This window comes from Hippocampus guttulatus, chromosome 6 (genome assembly GCF_054856545.1).
Source record: "Hippocampus guttulatus isolate MCC_2025c chromosome 6, RoL_Hgut_1.0, whole genome shotgun sequence".
NCBI lineage: Eukaryota > Metazoa > Chordata > Actinopteri > Syngnathiformes > Syngnathidae > Hippocampus > Hippocampus guttulatus.
In genome coordinates, this window is record NC_141266.1 from 9,483,678 (window position 1) to 9,507,910 (window position 24,233).

At 42.9% G+C, this 24,233-nt stretch overlaps 1 protein-coding gene across 5 annotated transcripts in view; it reads left to right on the forward strand.

Annotated features, from left to right (window-relative positions):
• Window positions 1–21,038, forward strand: part of LOC147203459 (low-density lipoprotein receptor class A domain-containing protein 4-like) — a 173,778-nt gene extending 152,740 nt beyond the window's left edge. For 4 of the 5 annotated variants that reach the window (XM_086112890.1, XM_086112893.1, XM_086112891.1 and 1 more), the window contains 3 exons: window positions 9,655–9,803; window positions 11,689–11,739; window positions 14,367–21,038. In XM_086112890.1, the coding sequence (XP_085969016.1) occupies window positions 9,655–9,803; window positions 11,689–11,739; window positions 14,367–14,912 (746 nt within the window). In that variant the 3' untranslated portion in view covers window positions 14,913–21,038. The remainder of the gene's footprint in view (window positions 1–9,654; window positions 9,804–11,688; window positions 11,740–14,366) is intronic. The other variant, XR_015101125.1, reaches the window with a different exon arrangement.
• The last annotated feature ends 3,195 nt before the right edge of the window (window positions 21,039–24,233 follow it).

A 24,233-nucleotide genomic window follows, 5' to 3' on the forward strand; every position in this document is an offset into this window, starting at 1 on the left:
GCTGCACAGCGTCATTGCATCGTATCGTGTGATTGGCTGGACATCTGTCACTCACTGAATTACACAGCAAATTGAGACAGAAAAAAAAGTTATACATCTAATTCACTTGCAGTGTGCTCACTGCGCTGCATTGGTTTTCTTGTGTGCTGAGAGTGTGCGGCCAGTGCTCAGTTGCGCAGCTTAGAGGGAATATTGCCGCCGTTGCATCTCCAGTAAACGTAAATGTGAATGAAATGAATGAATAAATATGAATGAAAAAGATACCTTTCGTTGTATTGCCTCGCGTCGGAAACTTCGCTTGTCTCGAAGCATAAGGCAATTTCCTAGCTGCTGCTGCTCTCTACCGGTATGGAAGGGTACTACATGATTACTCTTCCAGGCGATCGACCGCACAGACATACAAATTGTATAAACAGGGTTTGAAAAACACGGACTGAGAGCACAAGTGAGTAACATTTCCTGACACTTACCCGGTACTGAATGTGGGAAATTAGTATTCCGCAGTACTGATCTAAAAAGCAATTAGAGTACCAACACGTCATTTTTCAATACCTGCACATGACCCACCAGTTGAGAATCACTGCCTTATGCATTTATTGTCATGCTGTGTTATTTGCAATTCAACGTTCAACTACACTTACATTTCATTGTTTCGAACTCAATAATATATGAAAAGCTAATTTGACATTGACTGACGGGGAACAGCATGCCGAGATTGGGCTACAGTGCCAATACTGGGCCAAGCCTTTTTAGTGCCTTAGAATTGTTTGACATTTGCAGCTGTTTTCAATATACAGTGAAAAAAATTACCGTATTGGCCCGAATATAAGACAGTGTTTTTTGCATTGAAATAAGACTGAAAAAGTGGGCCGTCTTATATTCAGGGTCTAGACATTATACCCATTCACGACGCTAGATGGCGCCAGATATCATTGAAGCAAATGCTGAACTTGACTCCCCAGCCCAAAGCGAACCCCTGTCACGAAGAAGAAAAATAAAAAATGTTGTATATCAAATGCCCTGGACGGCAGTGAGGATGACGTGCTATGGGAGGAACCAGCGGAGCCAGAGGATGGGAGTGAGGACAGTGACACTGAGCACAGCGAGGCAGAGGTTGTTTGTTCGGAGTAATGTTCTGTCATGACAGATCTAAGCTACTCTCCAGTTTAACCAGTTTGCATTATTTTATTGCAATGCTTTTCCTTACTCAGATTTGTTTCAAGACTACAGTTACAGTAAGACTTCACGTTGATGGTTAATGCAGTTATTGCAATTTTGTTGTTTTATCACAATAGATTGGTTTATTTACATTTCAAAAACCAGAAGCCATTCATTTACGAATGTGATTGCACTTTAGTTTACATATTTAAATGTTCAGATATTAAGATTTGAATAAGATAAGATAAGAAAACCTTTATTAGTCTCGCAATGGAGAAATTCCCAATTCACAGCAGCAAAGTTATGATAGGAGCTGCTGGAAAGGCAGCCACTCTCGCGGCGCCATTTTGAAGTCAAAATAACAAAAAAAAAGCAAGGCTCATGAGAGCACTTGCTGACGGCTGCCTACTCGGGCGCTATCTATGAGGCAAAATAACATGACTTTCTCTCAAATATATTGTTATCATCATTTGTTTCAGATGTACTGTAATTATTTTCTGTATAAAAATTAATTTGGTGTTCAAAAAGTATTTTTTTCAAACTTGAGTCTTGAAAAAGAGGGGGTCGTCTTATAATCAGGGTCGTCTTATATTCAGGCCAATACGGTATGCTAGATTTCTCGTCTTTTTTTGCTACCTGTCCAAGCTTGTTCGAAAAGTGTTGCTGCCATAAAATTCAAAGTTAATGATTATTTGCTAAAAACGATAAAGTTCGAACATTAACTATCTTGTCTTTGTCGGGTATTCAATTACAGTAAATGTAGCTGAAACTTGAATTTTCAAATCATTGTCTTCTGTTTTTATTTATGTTTAACATAACGTCCCAACTTCATTGGAATTGGGTTTGTATTTTGTATGCAGAAATGGACTACGATCTCACCATAACAAGGAACAGAAATCAGATTGAGTGACCAAGTCAGATGATGTTGCTCCATCAGCCCTCTGAGTGGTGGTTTTCATAGGGACACATTTTTTAAAGCCCTCTTTGTACACATAGATCCTTTTGACACCGATGTCAAAAGATATTCAGTACACTTGTTAAATGATCCATGTGTATGCGGAGTTAGCCTAGTTTGCCCCTGCAGTCAGATTGTTGAACGGAAGTTGTAAGCAGCATGCTACAAGTTGGCCCTTGTACGGACAAAATGTATGAACCTCTCCCCACCGACACCCACTCACACGCTGCCCCTGGTCAACACGTATACACACTCTTTCTAACCCTGACATTCGTCTGACCCTTCTAGTCTGGTTCAATCACTCAGTGAAGGTGGGAGAGAGGAGGAGGGTGTGGGGTGTCTAGACACTATCCTGTCTGTCTCGTTCTGATAAATGTACACATGCATGCGCACAGGCATGCAGACACACACACCTGGGAGACAGGCTTCGGCTTTGCAGGAGTGTGCATATGTTGGCACATGTTGAGCCAGCCAAGCACCAGTCACCTCATTGACAAAATGCATTTTGTTCATGACACGATCAACGCACCCCTCTGTTTTACTGCAGTTCATGAATATTGCATGATTGAATATTGATAATATTAGATAATAGTGTAATATTCATGATATGTTAGCCCTGCATTTTTAACATTCTTTGCTCATGTTCTATTCATGCAAATCGCACTGGTGCAGATCTGTATGTCATTTTCTGGAGCCAAGGCAAGTGTATTGCCGGCTCAGCATTGGATCTCATCATCTCAGCTTACTTCAGCAAAAAGGAAACGTAATCGGTACTCAGACAAAATATGGAAAATTGAGTGGTGATTCGGAAGTACTGTGACAATTTTTTTTAAAAATGTGAAACACAGTTTATTTCACACAACTTAAACTCTTCCAACAGAACACTGTTCTTTTTGTCTCTGGAATGAGGCCCCAATGCCGGTACGCCAGGCAACAAGTCGACTAGCCCGCAAGTCGGCACAAGCTTGCCGGACCGGAAGGGCCATCTGATTCCGCACTGGCGAGCTCTGTGCCCTAAGTGTGGGTTCACACAACAGAGACACTGCAGCCCAAATAACACAAAACACATAACACTGAAGGAAAAGTGCATTCTTTAGCATATTGTAGCTTTTGGGCTAAATGTGCATTGTAGTTGTGGGTTAAGTTGTTGTTACAAAGTACTTTGGAATTGCAGGTGACAGTCACTGATGGAAGGTAGGCACTCAGTACTTGCACGTCGTGGGGAGGGCCGACTCATGCTAAGAAGCCCAAGTTTATACTTGATTTTTTTTTTTTTTTACTCCTGCCCAAAGATATCTGGACAACTGAAATGGTGAAAAAGACTGCTATATAAAATGCTAAATACAGAATTGCATACTATATTCTTCATAGTCTTTGCACGTTTTCAGCACTGATTGTATCATGAGCATATTTAATGTATTTAGAAAGCAATCACTGTAATGCTTTCGGTATGCACATTACATGGCTTTCAAGGAAAAGGTTATGCTGCCACCTGTTACTTGAGCATGAGCTTGGCTGCTTGCAAATGTGCATTTAATATTCTTGTGGGCAGAGAGATTTTGACTCGTGTGTGGAGTTTCACTACTCCAGCTGGAGAAGTGAAAACAGCAAAATAAAATATAGTTGGCCCGAATCAAGCTTTAGTCCAGGGGTGGCCAACCAATCTGAGACTAAGAGCAAATTTTTTTGTGTGTGTTACTGCAAAGAGCCGCACACAAACATGCGCGCACACACACACACACTTTTTGCCAAAAGATCTACTTTTGGAGCAGCAAACTCCCACAACCGACCCGATCGCACACATGCAACCATATGAACACACACACACACACACAACCATGCACTCGCGCACGTATGCATGCACGAGCAACAGCCTGAGCGCCTGAACATAAATGAAACCTAAAGACACAAACACACAATTCCCCCCCCAGTTTTCTCCCCTCGCCACTTGCGGTCGACATGGGACCAGTCTGCTGGCTCTTGGTCAATTGCGATCGACGTATTGGGCACCCCTGCCTTAAAAGCAGAGGTAATTCGCTGACTAGCTTAGCACTTAGCGCCGTTGTCTGAGCATGAGCGGTGATTCAGTCATCTGATTGGTTGCCCTCTATGTCAATCAGGTAACGGGATTGGTGATAGGCTGACGTAGTACGTTCTATGTATTAAGCACCGTTGTTTTAATGGCAGCAGCGTCGCCGAGGCGTTTTCGACAATTGTCGTGTGAAAGCCCGGGAGCCGCATTGAACCAGCCAAAGAGCTGCATGTGGCTCGCGAGTCGCGGGTTGGCCACCCCTGCTTTAGTCCATTGGTGGTGGTATATACCTCTCATGGGCCAACCCTATTTCAGTAAATGCAGTGTAGCGTTAAAGGTGTGTCTGATTGTGCTGATATGAGTCGGAAAGAAAGAAGAGAAAGACCGGAAAGAAGATGATCTATAATTATTTGTTCTGACGCCCTGAGTCGCTTTTTTCAGGTCTAGCACCTTCTGTTTCACTCTTTCTGCTTTTGTTCCCCACCCCCTCCTCTTTTTTTTTAATGTCCCCCTGCCTCACCGTCTATCTTTCCTGGCCCAATGATACTTGTGGAGTGATTTTATGTTTTTGTCAGCTCACACACACTGCACACTTTACATGATCAAGCCCTTTCTACTCTGGATTGAACTGCCCTACACTAGGTTGGGAGGCTTCAGTGACTTTACTGTAGTATGGGAGGCTATCAAACTCGGCTGATTTCTCCTGTATGCTTTGTCGCACACTTCTCACACTGGCTAAGAGAAACGGTTTCATCCAGACTGACGGCAGACATCAGAAAGAGGTGTGTGCGTGCGTCCCTGCGTGCCTGTGTGCGCACACCCAGTTGTACCTTTGCTGTCATGCCTGTCATCACTTTCCTTCCATTCCGACTCATCCAATCTTTTTAAGTGTGGATGCGCTTCATTTCCACTGTCTTCCCATCTTCTCTCTCTCAGTGCCGCTGCGAGAGTGTGCATGCCAGCTAGGTTGCTGCCATGGTGGCCCAGCAGCTCCGGGCCTTGTTGATCACAGCACCATGCTCAAGTGTTACCATAGGAACAGCAGTGGCAGCAGACAGGGCTGTGTGTGTGTGTGTGTGTGTGTGTGTGTGTGTGTGTGTGTGTGCGTGTGTGTGTGTGTGTGTGTGTGTGTGTGTGTGTGTGTGTGTGCGTGTGTGCGTGTGTGTGTGTGCGTGTGTGTGTGCGTGTGCGCGCGTGTGTGTGTGTGTGCGCGCGCGCGCGTGTGTGTGTATGCGTGTGCGTGCGTGTGTGTGTGTTTGTGGTGGGCAGCAGGCTGTGAACTCAGCAGGCCTCTAGCTTAGCCGGATCTCTCAGGAGAACCAAGTTTAAGCAAAGAAAGCGCCCTTTATTTTTGGTGTCGGCCTCAGTTAACTTTCTGCATGTTTTATAGAGCAGGTTGGTTGAGGAGTGAATATAGGTCACGCGCCCGGGACTTGCGGACCAATGTAGCGATACTGCACTGGCAATATGTCTCTCCAACATGGAAACACAGTGATACATTCTATAGTGTCGTATCATGTTGGTTGTTTGCTGTATAACTTTAAAAATGGCTATTTTCTAACTCGGAGATGTACCAGGAAACAGAAAATTGTTTGAAAACAAATGATCAACATTTAGAGAAACACCGTTAATGACTTATCTTTTGACTTGTTTACCAGAGGCAATCACCAGTCGGCGCAACAAGGTTTCTATTTCTGAATGGTCAAGCATTGTGGTTTACTGATGGGCTACATTTTCCCCATTTGCCATCTGTTATTGTGATTCCTTAGACTGCTTTATTGGGTTTTTGGGCTGCGTATTCTTTGGCTCCAGTGGTGGGATTCAGTCTGTCTGATTATCTGAAATTAGCAGGTGGCTAATGGTCCAATCTGTGCACGCTCAAGCTCGACACTCAGCATACATCCACTGATTCGGAGACAAAACAGTGTTATGATTCAGGGGAAAATTGAAAAACCAAACCAGCCTGACTGGTTTTGACAGTAACTAAGGTCAGGTGCAAGGTGCAAGCTCAGATGCTAAATTGCTTGTTAAGAGGTTTTGAATGGGCTTTTTGTGTACAGCTCTTCGGACAGCTGTTATCCTAATTTTCTATTCAGGCCCAAATTGGGTGAGGCTGCCATTGTTAGTCCGAAGTGAGTGAGAACAAAATATTTCCTCACCATTCCTTTTATTAGCAATCCATTTGCTGTCACACTGTGTAGTTTGTTATTTTGGCCAGCACTATGCAGAGCAATCACATTCAATATGCAGTGACTCACACAATCTGCAAACTATCTACAAATTACAAAATATACACAATAATTCCTCCCCATGGGGTAGGGGTGGAAATCATTTCTACCGGTAATTTATGAGATGATATAACACTTTCTTGCCATCAGTAACGGCAGTCTCAAATTTCAGTGGTGCGTAATAATTCGCGTATTCAAAGAACACCTAAAACTTGATACTTGACTTAAAGAGGCCCCATAATGCTGAATAGAGCCGTGTGCGAGTGAACCATTTAATTTAATTTATCTGTTGCAAAATAATAGTGTACAGAAGAAAATCATTTTGGGGGTATTTGTATTACTGTCTTTTGTTTAGATTTTTCTACAGATAATTTGCAAACCATAATCGTGAGTCCTCAGCTCAGCCTTCCTCCAATAAAGTAGCACACGGGTCAGATTTTGTCCAGTCTGTGGCTGCTCTTTATTGACCACCTCTTTGCACTGACTGCTCTATTGAACTGTTTGACCTCTTGTTGGCCCTCTACGCACACACACACACACACACACACTGGAGCTCTCGCTGTCTCCCTCTCTCCTCTCTTGCTCTCTCGCTGTTTTTCTCTTTCTCTCTCTCTCACTCACTCACTTACAGACAAAATTAATACACGAGGTCACTGTATTTTTGCTATCGCAGTTTACTCTTCCTAGTTCCTCCATGGAAGATGGGTTCTTCTGTGTCTGGTATCCAGTAATTGAACTCCAAATTTGGATTATTGTTGCAAATTGATTTGTTATGCTCTCCCTCACATTAATAACTGCCTATTATTGGCTCGTTGACTCGGAGTGAGCAGCCAATTGATGGATTGATTGGGGCTTTGAGAATGTTGCCAATTGTGTGGAATTGATTGTGGATTATCGCATCATCAAGAAATTCATGCCAAACTGATATTCTTCTTTTTTTTTAATACCCTGTGATTGGCTGGTGTGTATACGCTAGGGCGGGGGTCGGCAACACGCGGCTCCGGAGCCGCATGCGGCTCTTGAGTGCCGCCTAGTGGCTCCTTAGAACTTTTTAAAATGTCTGAAAATGGAAAAATATGGGGGAGGGAAAATATATTTTTTGTTTGAATATGGTTTCTGTAGGAGGACAAACATTCTTAACATTTTCCAATGCTGTAAAAATATAACTAATGATTATTTTAATAATTGATTAATCGTCTATTATTGTGTTGGTTAATCATCCATTTTCTGTACCGCCATCACAGCTGTCTTTGAAAGAAATCAAGGTGTCTTAACAATTACCAAAATAATCATCGATTAATTGAATTTGTTTTTGATGAATCAATCAATCATTGCACCTCTATTTCAAACATTCAGAGATTCCTCCATCCGTCGACCACAACTCTCGACCCCGAAAATAAGCCGAGTTCACCCTCACTAGCCAATTTAGCAAGCAGGCTTGTGAAGTTTAGGCCAACAGTATCTCTGCTTTACTTCTTTGTTTACATTTGCTGATCTATCTTTAGACGGTGTGCATTGACAGGCTCATGTTTCTCAGTGAGAACCATTAATTTGTAACTGCTTTTGTTTGTAATGGCATGAATAGTAACTGTAGCAATGTTTACGTGGCCCTTTGGATATTGCTGTTGCATTTCAATCAATTCAGCGATCATTTGTTGACGTTTGTTTGTTTGATATTGGTCAGCACTCACTGCAAAAGGATACTTTCACATTTGACTTTGACTCGGTTGTCTTTCTAGTCCCAGCAGGAGGAAAGAAATCACCAAGGCTCCCTTTGCAATGCAAAATGTTGACACCGCTAAAGGAATAAGGACACTACAGACGCCAGACTGATATTGTTTTGACAAGTGGATTACTGTTGTAATAACATTTAACTGGTGCTGGTAATGCAGACTGCCAGCACACAGCGTTCTCTTGGCCGCTGTCAGAATAAGTACTCGTGCTCTGTTGTGGAGCCTCTGGACCGGGTGTATGGGTTGGTTTTAGGCACAATAGGTTTTCCCCTTTTCTGCCTCTTTTCTTTGAATCTCATACTCTCATCCTTCCTTCCTCTCTTCTTGAGTCCTCCTCTAGCTTCCTTCCTGCTAAATGGTTTGAGATGAGACTTTCAACTGCGGTCACGTTAGGTTTTTTTTTTCCTTTCTTTCCAGTTGGCTTTTCTAGTTTTGAAACATTTTCAACATCAGATGAAAAGACGAAGTGATATTCATACCAGGTTTACAGAAAGGCCTGTTGGACTTCTGTGCAAGAGACACACCCTCACGCTGGTACCACCTCATTAAGTCTATGATGGCACATCACAGACTGCGCGCCTCAGTTTTCTGCGATGGGTGCGCGGACGCATGACACCAAGCTATTGATAAGATATGTTGAAGTCGATTCATCCAGTATATGTTTGAATACACAATTCCTTCACTCATTACAGAATTACGCCACTGTTGGCTTTTTGCTCTGATGACAAAGCTTTGCTGCCACTGTCAAATTCTTCAGAAAATAATTTTCAATTAAGCATGTTTTTCTTTTGATTCACTCTTTGGAACAAGCTGACAATACTGCAGAAAAAACAACCAAATATGATTGGTGAAAGACAGACAGTGACTGTAGATCATTCTTTTCCCTCGCGGCTTGTTTGGTAAATTTGACTGTTCATGCTTGATTTGATTTTGCGGCACTACAAACACATAATTCCGTTTCCTATTCCAGCTGTCTTTGAGCGAGAGGCGGGGTTACATGAACTGGACAGGTTAGCAGCCAAGTGCACACTTAATCATTATTAATGTGGGCATTTCCAGTCTATTCACTCAAGTTAATTCATAAATAGAAGCATTGTGTATTTATAAATGAAATTCACATGACATATTCATACCGGTCCAGTACATTCAGTATATTTTTGCTTTCCATTTTGGGTCTCCTACCGTGGTAGGGGGTGATTGGTTGTTCATATTCAAAGTCTGACCTTAAGTGGGAAGAATTTGGAGTGCCTCTCCAAGTTGCCCAGCACTGCTATACAGTACTTTCAAGGACGTAGAATTTGACTCATGCTTCCCCCTGCTGGTAAGGAAGCGTTATAACAGGCAGCCGGAATTCTATTAGCCCACTAGTGTTGATGTATATCTTTGCATGCCTACTTTTGAGAATTGTATTGAGATCCACAATACACCGTCTGTAATGCTGCTATCGTTTTTCTCCTTGTGTGTGTGTGTGTGTGTGTGTGTGTGTGTGTGTGCGCGTGTGCGTGTGCGTGTGTGTGTGTGTGTGCGTGTGCGTGTGCGTGCGCGCAGCTGAACTGGAGTTTGTTCAGATCATCATCATCATTGTGGTGATGACAGTCATGGTGGTGGTGATCATCTGCCTTCTGAACCATTACAAGCTCTCCACCTTCATAACAAGGCAGAGCCAGGCCCGTAGGCATGAGCATTCCCTGCAGCAGGTCAGTATCACAGGAGTTGACTGTAAGCCGTTATGTGCTCAACGAAATACTGCACCGAGTTGTTCTGATTCTCATCTTCTTCCGTGTGCCTGCTTTGACATGCTTGGCTGGCTGTGAGCTGGAGGATTTCTTTCTGCTCATTCAGCGGTCTCGTAACAAGTTCTTCAAACGTGTTCCTTTCCAGCATGACAAACGAAGCTTACCAGTTTGTTGCCTGTAATGCGGTCCCGCGACAAATGAATCTTTCTCTGCAGAAACCGCTTTGCTCCTAACTGTGAGGTGAAACTGCTGAATTGGTTTCTATAAAGCCTTGATGTTTAATTCACCACAGCACCGTCTAGACTGTGGCGCCTCCCCTCCTTTCATAAAATGTCAACACAGTGGGACAGGCGTGTGCAAACAAAAGTGACAAAAGACAATCAACATTTCTGTGACAAGTATTTTTCACTATTTTTGTAATAATAGTAATGAAATGAACTACTGTATATCACTGATGTTATGGGACAGTGGGAAGAACATTGAGAAATTACAAAAATGTCCGCCATTTGAAAGGTTCCTGGAACCATCTGTGGAAAAAAAAAAAATCTTGATTCCCTTAGTGTTGTCATATGTCGTGTGGATTTTGATGATGGCCATTCGGAGTCATCCTTTGCAAATGACCTGTTCTTTTGGTGTGTTTCTCATCGCCAAATAATAGCCCTGCTCGCAGATTTTTATTCACCGCTCCTGTCACTTTTTCTCCGTTGTATCAAAACACTTCCACAAATGACAAAAATGCTCTAAAAGCAACATCAGAAATCGAAACCATCGACACCCGTAGCTTAGAAACAAGCAGCATTGAAGCACTTGTTTATAATAATGACCATGTAACCCTGCATTGCTGGTTCAGTTTCACGAAAAACATCCTCAGTCGGAGGAAAGAATTTGAGATCAGTGACGCTTCTTCCATGCTGCCTCTCCTTAATGTGGCACCTCTGTATGGTTCTTGCTGCTGAAAAGGGCAGATATTCATTTTCTTCATTCATCTTGTGTCTGCTCCCTAATTTGTTCCAGTTAGCATTTAGTTCATTTCACAGTCTTGTGATTTCTCAAATTAAAAATTTGAGATGCCCCGCCCCCAACATTTAAATGTGTAACATGACATGTACCGTATTGGCCCGAATATAAGACGGTGTTTTTTGCATTGAAATAAGACTGACAAAGTGGGGGTCGTCTTATATTCGGGGTCTAGACATTATACCCATTCCCGACGCTAGATGGCGCCAGATACCATTGAAGCGAATGCTAAACTTGACTCTCCAGGCCAAAGTGAACCCCTGTCAAGAATATAAATAAAAATAGCGGTAGCACGAAGAAGAAAAATAAAAAATAGCGGTGAGAAGAAAATAATAGAAGAGGTAACAGAAAAGGAGAAACGTAGTGACAATCTGGAGAAAAGTGGGTCGAAGATTGGCCAGGTTAACCGGCAGCTGAGGAGAAGTTATGATGTCATTTACATTTCAAAAACCAGAAGCCATTCATTTACGAATGTGATTGCACTTTAGTTTACGTATTCAAATGTTCAGATATTAAGATTTGAATAAGGCAAAATAACATGCTTTTTCTCTCAAATATATTGTTATAATCATTTGTTTCAGATGTACTGTAATTATTTTCTGTATAAAAATTCATTTGGTGTTCAAAAAGTATTTTTTTAAACTTGAGTTTTGAAAAAGAGGGGTCGTCTTATAATCAGGGCCGTCTTATATTTGGGCCAATACGGTAATAAAACATTTGAACACCTTGCCGGCATCAGGCAAAGAAAGGTCAAAGTGTAGGTCCCATTTGTGATAGCATTACAATTGATGCATTGTCGTTGTCAATGTTTTTGATTCTGTTTGCATAGGATGGGTGCCTGTGGCCTTCAGACAGCAACTCGCGACAAGGAGCCTCAGAGGTAACACATTGCCACACTGAACTCAACTGCACCTAGACTACCAGACTGTGTGTGCGGGCAGACAGAGCCCTGAACAAAGACCCAAACAATCTACAAGAGAACTAATTGACCGAATTGGTATTTTCCAGCCAGAGCATATTCACACAAACGCCAGCATGCCAAGATGTTTGTCAACACTTGGCATCGGTATCATGCTAAATGTGTGGATTTGTGTTCAAGCATGAATAATTGTAAAGTCTTTATTTTGACATCTTTATGCTGTGCCGTTGGACTTCACATTTCAAAACAGCAACCACAGCAAAAAAAAAAAAAAAGGCAGGGATGGGGGGGTGCGTCAGATTTGGCTATCCTTAAAAATGGGTTTTAACTGTTAGAATGCAACTTATTTTTTAACATTTGCTTGAACGCCACCACCGAAAATTGTTCACTTAAGTCACGACACAAATATATTGGCCTCACTACTGTCGTTACACGTCAATGTTTAATCAACAAGGAATGCTTTGTAAGTGGCGCCAGATACAACTATGGCACCGGTTTGTCTGGCATCTTCTCAAAGACAAACAAATGCCAGTGGAGTCTCTGTGACGGTTGATCCGCTTGCCTGAAGTGGGCCGTGCCAGACGGAGCTACTTGCAAATGGCAATGGGAGGAGACATACTGGGTGTATCGTAAACACCTCCAGAGGGATTCCAGCACACAATTATGACGATGACAATTGACTTGTTGCATAGAGAAGTGACACTGTCGGGAAGTTCCACCGGGTGAACTTTGCCTGGGTTTTGTCTCCACCAATACATTTGTCTTGGTTGCCATTACCAGCACCCAAAAGCCTTCCGTGTCAACAAACATTAAACAATGGGAGCGTCGTAATAGTTTTGGCGAGAAACGCTCAAGGCTATGGAGCGTGCGTGTGTATGGACGCGTGTGTGTTTGGTGCGTCATTAATCAGCAGCGCCTCCCCTGACACTGTCTAGACAGCCGTCTGAGAGCTGCCCTGCTCTGCTGCGCTCTGCTCCCTTGATCAGCTCCACACCTTTCTCCCCTCCACCCCCCCCCCCCCCCCCCCCTGTCTTGTCTGCTTCTATGGTTCCTGCTATTTTTCCCTATTCCATCTCTTATTTCCTTCTTTGTCTCTCACCTTTGTTTCTGCTTGCTCTCCGTTTTGCGGCTTCCATGTCTCATTAGCTTTCACTGCCTCCTTTTTATTGTTTTACTTCCACTGTACTGTCTTTCTCATATTTCAAATAGCCCCATCCTTTACGATGCTCCCCCCCATCCCCCGCCGCCTTTTATAATTTTCCAATCAGCCACCCTCTATCCAGACTACCTGTCTGCGGGGGTGTATTAGACAAAATGCCTCATTGAAAGGTTTTCCCTCAAAAAGCAGCTGAGCAAAGTAGATGTTTTAAATATGTGAGAAAAAATAAGAGAGCCTAGATGAGGTGAAACAAATGCTTTTGTATTTGCTCAGATCTCTCCAGCAATGTTGCCTGTTGCCAAGTGGTACTGTACGCTACTCATAACATGGTATGATCAGTCAATCGAATGAAATGTTACCGAGATGTTGTGCGTCATTATTCAACTTGCTGGCAGTGTAGCTAATTGTAGGGCAAGGCGATTCATCAATTTTAGTCATTCGTTTGAGTTTGTCAGAATTTTTTTTAGGGGCTTTCAATGTTCAAAACATATCCCCATTGATTCGCACTTCTTGCATTAATGACATGGCTGCACAGTGAAATGACTTCACAAAAGCAAAGTCAATGTTGGGCAAATTACTGATTTTTCTAAACCCTCCAGCAACTATTAAAATACACTACTCACAAAAAAAGATAGGGATATTTAGCTTTCAGGTGAAATTTATAGAAAATCTTAAAAGGTTCACTCTACAGGGATACAGCATGAAAGTAGAATATTGAAGTCGAAAGAATCACTGGTGATTTCCTCATCTCAAGCATTTCATTGAAACAAAAGTTAACAATGGTGGGTACACCAGAACAACAACAAAAAATCAGAGTCTCAATAGCTCGTCATGTGCCCATGAGCACCACAACTTGGCGACAATGTCTCATGCTATTCAGAAGTCGACTTATTGTCTGCTGAGGCATGGCATCGCACTCTTCTTGAAGGGCAGCCCTCAGGTCTTTGATGTTGAGGTTGTCGTGAATTCATTCTTCACGTAAGCAACATCTTGCACAAAGCTTTTGAGTTGCGTCTTATTTCCTCTGCCAAGAGCAAAAGCGAGCGGTGCACGACCGAGTTCCATGAAACTTTGGCACATGTGCTCATGAAATCCTTCCGCAAATTGTTCTACAAATGCAGATGGAGAATGACTGCAGTGCATTGTGGGATGCTTCCCTTGGCAAGAGAAATCCTATTTGGTTTTATTTCAGCCTATTTTATTTGAGATCCAGGCCTTTCTTTAGATAGGGGACAAGCTGAAAAATATTTCTTTCCAAAGGGAAAAAAAAAAGCATTTCTTTCATTGGACTTGCCTCTTCAATTCTAAGATGAACCGCAATGCTCCCGCACAAGTCGGACCGCAGAGCCAATGTGCGGCTCTTCGTTGCAGCAAGGACACTTTCACCTAAAAGGCGCACTTCCTCAGCTAACCATTCTGTGTCTCTTAGGTGTTGTACGCTCCCCAGGCCAGGGATCGCTTCAGCGCTCCCGCCTTCATGCACAGAGAGCGCTTCAGCCGCTTCCAGCCCACCTATCCATACCTGCAACACCAGATTGACCTGCCACCCACCATCTCGCTGTCAGACGGCGAGGAGCCTCCGCCGTACCAGGGACCCTGCACCCTGCAGCTTCGCGACCCCGAGCAGCAGATGGAGCTCAATCGGGAATCAGTGAGGGCGCCGCCTAACCGGACCATCTACGACAGCGACTTGATCGACATGGGGGGCGGCGGAGGGCCGAGCGGTCCCAGGCCACCGAGCAGTAACTCCGGCATCAGTGTGGCCAAATCTAATATCCATGGGCGCACGGAAGCCCCCCCGCCCGCCTACAGCGAAGTGATTGGCTCGACGTTCTTTCTTCACCAGCTAAGCAATAACCAAAGGGTGGTGGAGTGCGGGGGCCCCGGAAGCGGAATGATCCAGCAGCAGAGCCAATCGGAAAGCACAATTGAACCTTCCAAGACGAAGGACGGCCAACCGGAGGACCTGGCGTGAGCGGGACCACCCAAAGACCTCTCTCTCGGTCCTCTGTTCACACTCCCGTGCACAACATACAGCAAGGAAAGAGAGGACATCAGTTTTGATTTTGATTCTGTCTCTTTCTGCTGTTACAAACTGCTCAGCAAGCACTGCTGGGGCAGGATTGTGATGTGCAAGGAGTTAGATATATATTTTTTTGGGTGTTTGTCTTCAGCAGAAAAAGCTAGGACACAGATTGAAACTTTTTTTTTTTTTAATCCTCCCTCAACCCCGTTGGTGGCAACCTTATCTGGAGGGATGGAGGATGACGTTTTTCCCTCGGTTTTTTTTTTTCCACTTTTTTTGGACCGGGATCTGTGCACAAAGCCAGGACTGAGAATCAAAGGACCTAAACAAAACAAGTGACTCACACACACAGACACACACACTGAAATCTTAGTGCCAAGGTTCACGAGGAAACAAAACACAGGGAGAGGATTAAAGACAGACTTTGAAAAATAGAAGTTATCTAAAAGTTGCACTATCTTTTTGTTGTTAAAGAGGGAAATTATGTGTTTAATTTCAGTTTCTGTCTCACAAATGGATCGAGTGACTGAACTTCAGCTCCAAAAGTGTTTGGGAGCAAAAACCAAGTATTATAAGCTTATGTCCTTCCTTTTTTGAAGCGTCAACAAATACTTACTACCCAGCCTACCACATCTCGTTCTGCTTTCCCCACAGGCACAATGAGACTGGATTGCAACAACTCCGCCATGCTTTATTTGGGTGAAATACGCTTCAGCCAGTGAGGGCAGAAGACTTGAATTGTTGATGGGCAGCTGGGTGGACAAACTCTCCAAGACTGAAAATCACCTCGTGACAAACCTGTGAGACGTTCTCTTCCTGGATTCCAAGTGAAAAATCAAACCATCCAAATTTGACACCTAACACCTTAAAGGTCAAGTGTGAAGTAATTCCACAAGATCCCAAATGAAATATTTTTGTGTCACAAGTAATGTCATTAAACTTTTTTTTTTTAAAGCATGAAAAATTATTTCTGTTTCGTAAACTCGGCAAAGTAATCGACGTGCGACCCCGGAAGTGTGACGTCACTTCAAGGAACACAAAAGCAGGGCTCAATATGGAAAATGTACAAAGCTACTTCGAAATGGATTCGGGAATGATGTTTCAGAATCAACTGAGGTGATCCGGGTGTTTGAAGAGTTGGAGGAAGAGGAGGTTGTTGACAAGATGTGTGTTCGGCCGTACATGGACGAGCCAGTTGCTCAGGATGCGGAAAATGTTGTGCCCGAATGGCCGGACATGGACTGGAAACGAGATCCATCGGGATTGGAAGAACGAATAGTTTACATATAGAGGCTGCAGTTATTAGCCTAGCGTTATTGTTTGAAAAATGATGCTGTGCCGTGCTGTAAATTGCGCACGGTGGGATGACAGTACCTGCTTGGTCCGTGTATTCCCGCTCGGACTGAGAGCGCACATCATAGTGGGTTAGCGTCCTCTATGTTGTCATGGCTAAGGTAGTCCTGTTGCGATGTAGGCCACTCTGCACATTATATCGGCAGCATTGTTACCTGCTTGATGAATGACAGATGCGGGAGAAGGCAGGTTTAGGAGACGGAAGACAGAGTTGTTGTTTTTTTTGGCAAAGAATTCTGCAAACTTCACAAACTTAAAGCTAATGACCTTTTACGTGCACAAAACCACTCCACGAACCCGCACCCTCTTCCCGACTCCTGAACTGCTCATGCGCAGGGAACGCAGCGTCAATGCAATTTCGCACTTGCACAACAACATCGTAACACAAGGCAAGGCACGGTCAATGCAAAGTACAATCCTGATCATACTCCCAACAATATCAGTGACTCTGAGCCTTTATTACGTCGTCACTCGCCGGAGGTTGTCGAATAGAAGCGCTTTCCTTGTTCAGCGCATTTCTTATGGGTCTACCTATGATCCTGAGTGGGTTTTGTAACCCCCCCAAAAAAAAGTATGCTCGAGTATGAGCCCCAAGTATCACTCAAAAGATGGTTGGCCAAATTTACTTCATACTTGACCTTTAAATGCTTGAATTGTATAGATGATGACATCAATCCCTGAAAAAGGATTTTTGTTAATGTTGACAACAGAGACCGTTATGTGGATCTGCACCAAAATGACAGTGGTACATTTTTTTTGCATAGCCGTGCTCACCATCAAACATGCAAATACGTGGTCATGAAAAGCCAACCGTCCACCCGGCTGTCTGCTCCCGGCAGCGTCCCGCCTCCTCTTCCCTGTCTCATGAGCCCCCCCACCCACTCAAACTGGGCATTCTAAATGAACTGTGCCATGACACTGGTTGGAACGAAAAGCTCCACGCTCCGTCATATCTCTTCATTGGCCAATCAAAGCAAGACGACACGTAGCCAAGATTCCTGTGGACGTCAAGAGTTCGTGCAAACAGTCCAAGGGCTATGGGAGGGCTCCTTATTTTGGAAAGGGAGAACAAACTTTTTGAAAATGTCGCCTTTTTCTCTGCTCATTGTTGCCTTCTCTCCTCGTGTGCTTTCTCTTTTCTCAAGCTTGTTTTCACTGGAAACATTCAGTGTCCCCTGCCGACTGCTTCCTCACCTCCACTGCCTTTTTTTTCTTTCTTTTTTTCCTTTGGCCAACACTCATCTTCATATTCCTTTGATCCATGTGGAGAAAATAATGCTGAGTCTGCCAAGCCCCTTTAAAGTGGAGACCGGACCTGCTTGAGCACCGCGCACATCCAGGCGTCTCCTTCCTTCTAGCTGCAGTGTGCGTGCGTGCGTGTTTGTCGGGGAGACCTTTTAACAACACAGAAAAGCACTTGATGCGTTTGCTCAAGCAAAGTGTGTGTATGCGTGTGCACATGCTTCTTGTGTGTTTGGGTTGCTTTGTCAACGTTGTGACATTCAAGGACATTTGGCCCTTGTCCGCATTAGCGGCGAATTAATGAAGCCTTCATTAGAATTCAGAGTGTCACTTTACAAAGCCAGAGGTGCATGATGGGAGCGATTATAGCAAAATTGAAGGAAAAAAAAAAGCATGCCGTAGTCGATGAGGTTGCACTTGTCCTCACTGAAGTATCCTGCACCACATGCTAGTTGGAAGCTTGTTCTCGTTTGTTTCATTTCTCTATTTTCAACATCCACATTTTTGCACATATTCGCCTCCCCTCAGAACATAGAAAATAATATTGACCCAATAGATTCTTTCTCCGTTTGATGTCACCTCGTGTAGCACGTCTATTGCAAAAATATCAGCATGGCGGCCTTAATGAATGGAGAGTTCAAGTTATGCTGAAGTGCTAAATGCTCATGCATCTCATCAGTTTGAATGAAGGCCTTCTCATTTTGCGCGTGCGTGCGTGCCACATTGCTGCTGCTATTGCTGCTGCTGCTTTTTTTTTTTTTTTTTGCTACTGCTGCTTGTTGAACCTTTCACCCCACCCCGCCCCCTCCCTCAAGCCATCAAAACATAAGAGGTGTCAGACTCTGCAGTCAAAGGTTTCCATATTGGGACCAAAATTGGACTCATGTGAAGAGAAGGAAATCCCATCACTCGTTTTCTTCACTGGTGACACAGTTTTCCCGACGTATTTGGGCCTTTGACTGGTGGGAGGGGGGGGGCTGCTTCAAAGTTGATTTGTTTTTGCTCTTTTTTTCTTCCGTCGTCTTCTTCGCTTCTTCTGTCTTACTCTGCCGTGGCTTGTAAATAGGGGATGCAAAGATGAACTTGGTTTTCTACAAGGAGGTTTGCATGTTACAATGGTGTAAGTTTAAAAAAAAAAAAAAAAAAAGGTGCCTAATGTTCATGTTTGAGCAGACCACCAGGGTCCAACTGCTGCCCTGGAGTCTTTACAGCTGCTTTACTAAGGGTGCTCCAGCTCTCTGAAAGCAGACAGAAAGAATGCTAACGTGCACCAGAACGCATGCTGATCCCCATCCAAATATGGCCTCCATCTACAGCAAGGCACCTTTTTTGTGCTTTCTTGGAATCTTCCGCCTGAACGCGAGCCATACGCAGATCACCGCATTTCACCTCTGCGCAGCGCGACCTGACCCGAGCACGTCGACCTCCCGAGTTCATAATGCGAGCATCGCTCACGAGACGAGTTGAGCCCCTTCCCAGTAAAGCAGCTGGAACCATTTCAACCAGTAGGCGGACGTGCGTCTGCGTGCGTGTGCGGAGCAGACATAGGAAACCACTTGCACTCAAAAAGCTCCCACCTTCGTTGTGCCTCACTTCCAACGGTGCTTTTTCAGTAGTCTTTCTTTTGTTTGTAAGGTGCTGTATATAACTTGAATATATATTATGCACATATCCTACCCAATGGGTAGACACCACAAAAATGTTGTGAATAATGTAAAATAATGTATAGAAAATATAAAACTTTAAGAAGGCAGCATCACATTTGTAAAGGCCTACTAGTGAAAACAAAAACAACAACAAAAAAGCTTTGTCTTTATTAAAAGTGTATTTTGAGTATGCTGACAGCGCAAAACTTCCTCCCTTTGAATGATATTCAGTGGAGTGGAGGGAGAGTAAGGGTGAGATGGATGAAGACTTGTTGCCATTCTTTGGTTACGAGCTGGCAGTTTTCTTCAAGCCACGAATGATGACTACCAAAGGTGTAGTCAACACATCTTTGCAAAAAGCATTTATGACATACACGCTCTTGAGTTGTGTGTGTGTGTATATGTGTGTGTGTGCGCCGCAACCTCAGCCGGGCCATGTTGAGGTCAACTTGCATCATTCAACGTCCATCTATATGGGACATGTCTACAAGACTGACGTCCACTGCAGTTGGAGGAATAAAGTATACGTTTGTATCTAGCTGTCTTTTAATATGTTGTAGTCAGTGTTAGGGATGGGCATCATAATCGATTCCAGTAAACGATTACAACTAAGGCCAAACGGAGCGCACCGCTCACATCCGCTGTCGAAAGAACACAACCTCAGATTATGGAAAAGTCAAGCTACAGCCACACGGACCTCTGCTATTACAAGCAACAGCATTTTGCTCAATACAACACCGACATTGAAGGAGGAGTTCAGAACATTCAGAGAAAGACTTCCCCACCGTTGATCAAGGAAATGTAGTCAGATGCCCGTCCTCGGCTTACTCGAAGGTTTGTATAGTTGCCAAAGTATAAACTGACGAGATGCGAACCTCTTGTTGAAGCATTCGATGTCCATAACAACACGACGCCAAGTTGTCGACCAAGGACATTATGTAAGAAAAAGGGTCAGTCTCTTGTACTCGCGTGCGGGTACTCGAGCAGTTGTGAAAGAAAACAGGAAATCGTTTATTGTACTTTGTGTTCAGTTGTTTTGTTTTTTTGTGCACGTTAAGATGGCACAGTATATTTGAGCAAACTCTTGTGTTGTTGAATCTGCAGTCATTTATTTACAGATGTACTAAAACTACTCCACTGTACAATAACAGCAGAGCATGTTCATTCTTCTTTCTAGACAATGTACATAGCAATGCGCCATGTTCTCTTCAAAGCACCAAATAAGTGGCAGTTTTCTCTTGTTTAACTCTGGATGAAGTTCTGTTAGCTCTTCTTGTTCTGTCCCCCCCCCCCCCCCCCCCCATTTGTTTCCTGCACTAGCTCGAAGAATTAACTCCGATTCAGACTGATTTTTCTTTTGGAATTCCCTGTGCGACAACGCTCCTTATTTCCTTTTTAATTAGAAGCCTGGCCTCATGTGCTAAGATGTTTCATAGAGAATAACGTCAAAAATGTCTTATTTTCATTATCCTGTGTCATGACAGTCACTATAGGACTGCTTCCGTCATGAGTTTAGCATCATTGCTTTGTGCTTTATTTACAAATATAACTTCTTGTTTCCACACCTTGCTTCCCTATCTGCGTGTGTGAAAGTATGTGCACACACAGAGAGGGGTAAAATTGTTGTTTATCTTTTGTTTGTTTTTTTAATTTAAGCAATTGTGATGTACTAGGTTATAGGCCTATGGTCTGTTATTTCAATACTTATACAAAAAAGACGGGGGGGGGGGGGGCATGTTGCTCCAAGTGCTGTTGTAGTCAAATCTTTTGTTTGTCATCATGCTGTAGTCAAACTACGGTGTAAAATGAATAAAACTTTAAAAGTGGCTCATTATTAGTGTGTGTTGTGATTTGTGTTCTTGTTGTTAGACTTGTTAGGCTGCAGCTTTTATTTGCTTGTACGCTTACGCCAACATGAGCCAAGAGCTAATTGGTTGGCTTTCAAGGCACTGCCTTTTCCAGTAGAACTCATAAGTGCAAATGAAATCACACATTACAAAATACAATTGCCTGTGAGTGCCTACCATGAAGAGTAAGGTGTTTTTAGCCGAAAAAAACGACCATGTATAGAAAGGCGTTTTTAGACGAAAAAAAAACCCGACCATGTATAGTAAGGCGTTTTTTAGCCGAAAAAACAACAACCATGTATCTAGTAAGGCGTTCTTCGCCGAAAAAACCCCAACCATGTCTAGTAATCCGTTTTTAGACAAAAAAAACTACCATGGATAGAAAGGCGTTTTTAGACGAAAAAAACGGCCATGGATAGTCAGGCGTTTTTTGACGAAAAAAACGACCATGTATAGAAAGGTGTTTTGAGCCGAAAAAAACAACCATGAATAGGAAGGCGTTAAAAAAAAACAAAAACGACCATGTATAGTAAGGTGTTTTTAGCCGAAAAAAACGACCATGTAAAGTAAGGCGTTTTTGGCCGAAAAAAAAAACGACCATGTATAGCACGGTGTTTTTAGCCGAAAAAAACCCGACCATTTATAGTAAGGCATTTTTAGCCCAAAAAAACGACCATGTATATAGTAAGGCATTTTTAGCCCCAAAAAAAACGACCATGTATAGTAAGGAATTTTTAACATCAAAAACGACCATGTATAGTCAGGCGATTTTAGCCGAAAAAAACGACCATGTATATTCAGGCGTTTTTAGCCGAAAAAAAATTACCATATATAGTAAGGCGTTTCTAGCCGAAAAAAACGTCATGTATAGGAAGGCGTTTTTAGCCGAAAAAAAAGACCATGTATAGGGAGGCGTTTTTAGCCTGAAAAAAAGGACCATGTATAGTAAGGCGTTTTTAGCCGAAAAAAAAAACGACCATGTATAGAAAGGTGTTTTGAGCCGAAAAAAACAACCATGAATAGGAAGGCGTTAAAAAAAAAAAAAAAACGACCATGTATAGTAAGGTATTTTTAGCCGAAAAAAACGACCATGTAAAGTAAGGCGTTTATGGCCGAAAAAAAAAACGACCATGTATAGCATGGTGTTTTTAGCCGAAAAAAACCCGACCATGAATAGGAAGGCGTTAAAAAAAAAAAAAAAAAAAACGACCATGTATAGTAAGGTGTTTTTAGCCGAAAAAAACGACCATGTATAGTCAGGCGATTTTAGCCGAAAAAAACGACCATGTATATTCAGGCGTTTTTAGCCGAAAAAAATTACCATATATAGTAAGGCGTTTTTAGCCGAAAAAAACGTCATGTATAGGAAGGCGTTTTTAGCCGAAAAAAAAGACCATGTATAGGGAGGCGTTTTTAGCCTGAAAAAAAGGACCATGTATAGTAAGGCGTTTTTAGCCGAAAAAAAACGACCATGTATAGTAAGGCGTTTTTAGCCGAAAAAAACGACCATGTATAGTCAGGTGATTTTAGCCGAAAAAAACGACCATGTATATTCAGGCGTTTTTAGCCGAAAAAAAATTACCATATATAGTAAGGCGTTTTTAGCCGAAAAAAACGTCATGTATAGGAAGGCGTTTTTAGCCGAAAAAAAAGACCATGTATAGGGAGGCGTTTTTAGCCTGAAAAAAAGGACCATGTATAGTAAGGCGTTTTTAGCCGAAAAAAAACGACCATGTATAGTAAGGCGTTTTTGTCATGTTCCTGTTCTGGGCCTGGCCAGCAGGTGGCAGACTGAGCGGACTTGCTGGCTCCACACCTGCTGCCAATCTGTCAGTTACGGAACTGTGTATTTAAGTCTTCTGGTTGTCGGAGTATTGTTTATGCCTTGCTGTTTCCATGCCCATAGACTATTCTTGCTATAGATCTCGTCGTGTTTCGCTTTTGAACTCTCGGTACCAATGGTTTTGTAAGTATTGGATTTTATTTTGTGATTTGGCTTTCGCTTGCGTGTAGTTTGATACATTGTTTTTGTTTGTCTTTGCGGTCCTTATTTTCCTCCCTTGCCTTTTGTGCCCTCTGGTCCTTGTTTTGACCAGCGCTTTATGTTATCTCTTAGTCGTGGCGATTTTTGTATTAAAAACATATTTTTGCAACGGAGACCTTGTTGACGTCTACACTTTGGGGTCCAAACTTCATTCGGCTTGTCCGAAACGTAACAGTTTTTAGCCGAAAAAAAACGACCACGTATAGTAAGGCGTTTTTAGCCCCCAAAAAATTGACCATGTATATAGTAAGGCGTTTTTAGCCGAAAAAAAGGATCATGTATAGTAAGGCATTTTTGGCCGAAAAAAAAATGACTATGTATAGTGAGGCAATTTTGGCCGAAAAAATGACCATGTATAGTAAGGCGTTTTTGTCATGTTCCTGTTCTGGGCCTGGCCAGCAGGTGGCAGACTGAGCGGACTTGCTGGCTCCACACCTGCTGCCAATCTGTCAATTACGGAACTGTGTATTTAAGCACCCGCAATCTGTCTTCTGGTTGTCGGAGTATTGTTTATGCCTTGCTGTTTCCATGCCCATAGACTATTCTTGCTATAGATCTCGTCGTGTTTCGCTTTTGAACTCTCGGTACCAATGGTTTTGTAAGTATTGGATTTTATTTTGTGATTTGGCTTTCGCTTGCGTGTAGTTTGATACATTGTTTTTGTTTGTCTTCGCGGTCCTTATTTTCCTCCCTTGCCTTTTGTGCCCTCTGGTCCTTGTTTTGACCAGCGCTTTGTTATCTCTTAGTCGTGGCGATTTTTGTATTAAAAACATATTTTTGCAACGGAGACCTTGTTGACGTCTACACTTTGGGGTCCAAACTTCATTCGGCTTGTCCGAAACGTAACAGTTTTTAGCCGAAACAAAACGACCATGTATAGTAAGGAATTTTTAGCGTCAAAAAAGTCCATGTATAGTAAGGAATTTTTGGCCGAAAAAAAACGACCATGTATAGTAAGGCATTTTTAGCCCCCAAAAAACGACCATGTATAGTAAGGCATTTTTGGCCGAAAAAAACCGACCATGTTTAGTCAGGCATTTTCAGCCCAAAAAAACGACCATTTATTGTAAGGCGTTTTTAGCCGGAAAGAAACGACCATGTATAGTAAGGAATTTTTGGCCGAAAAAAAACGACCATG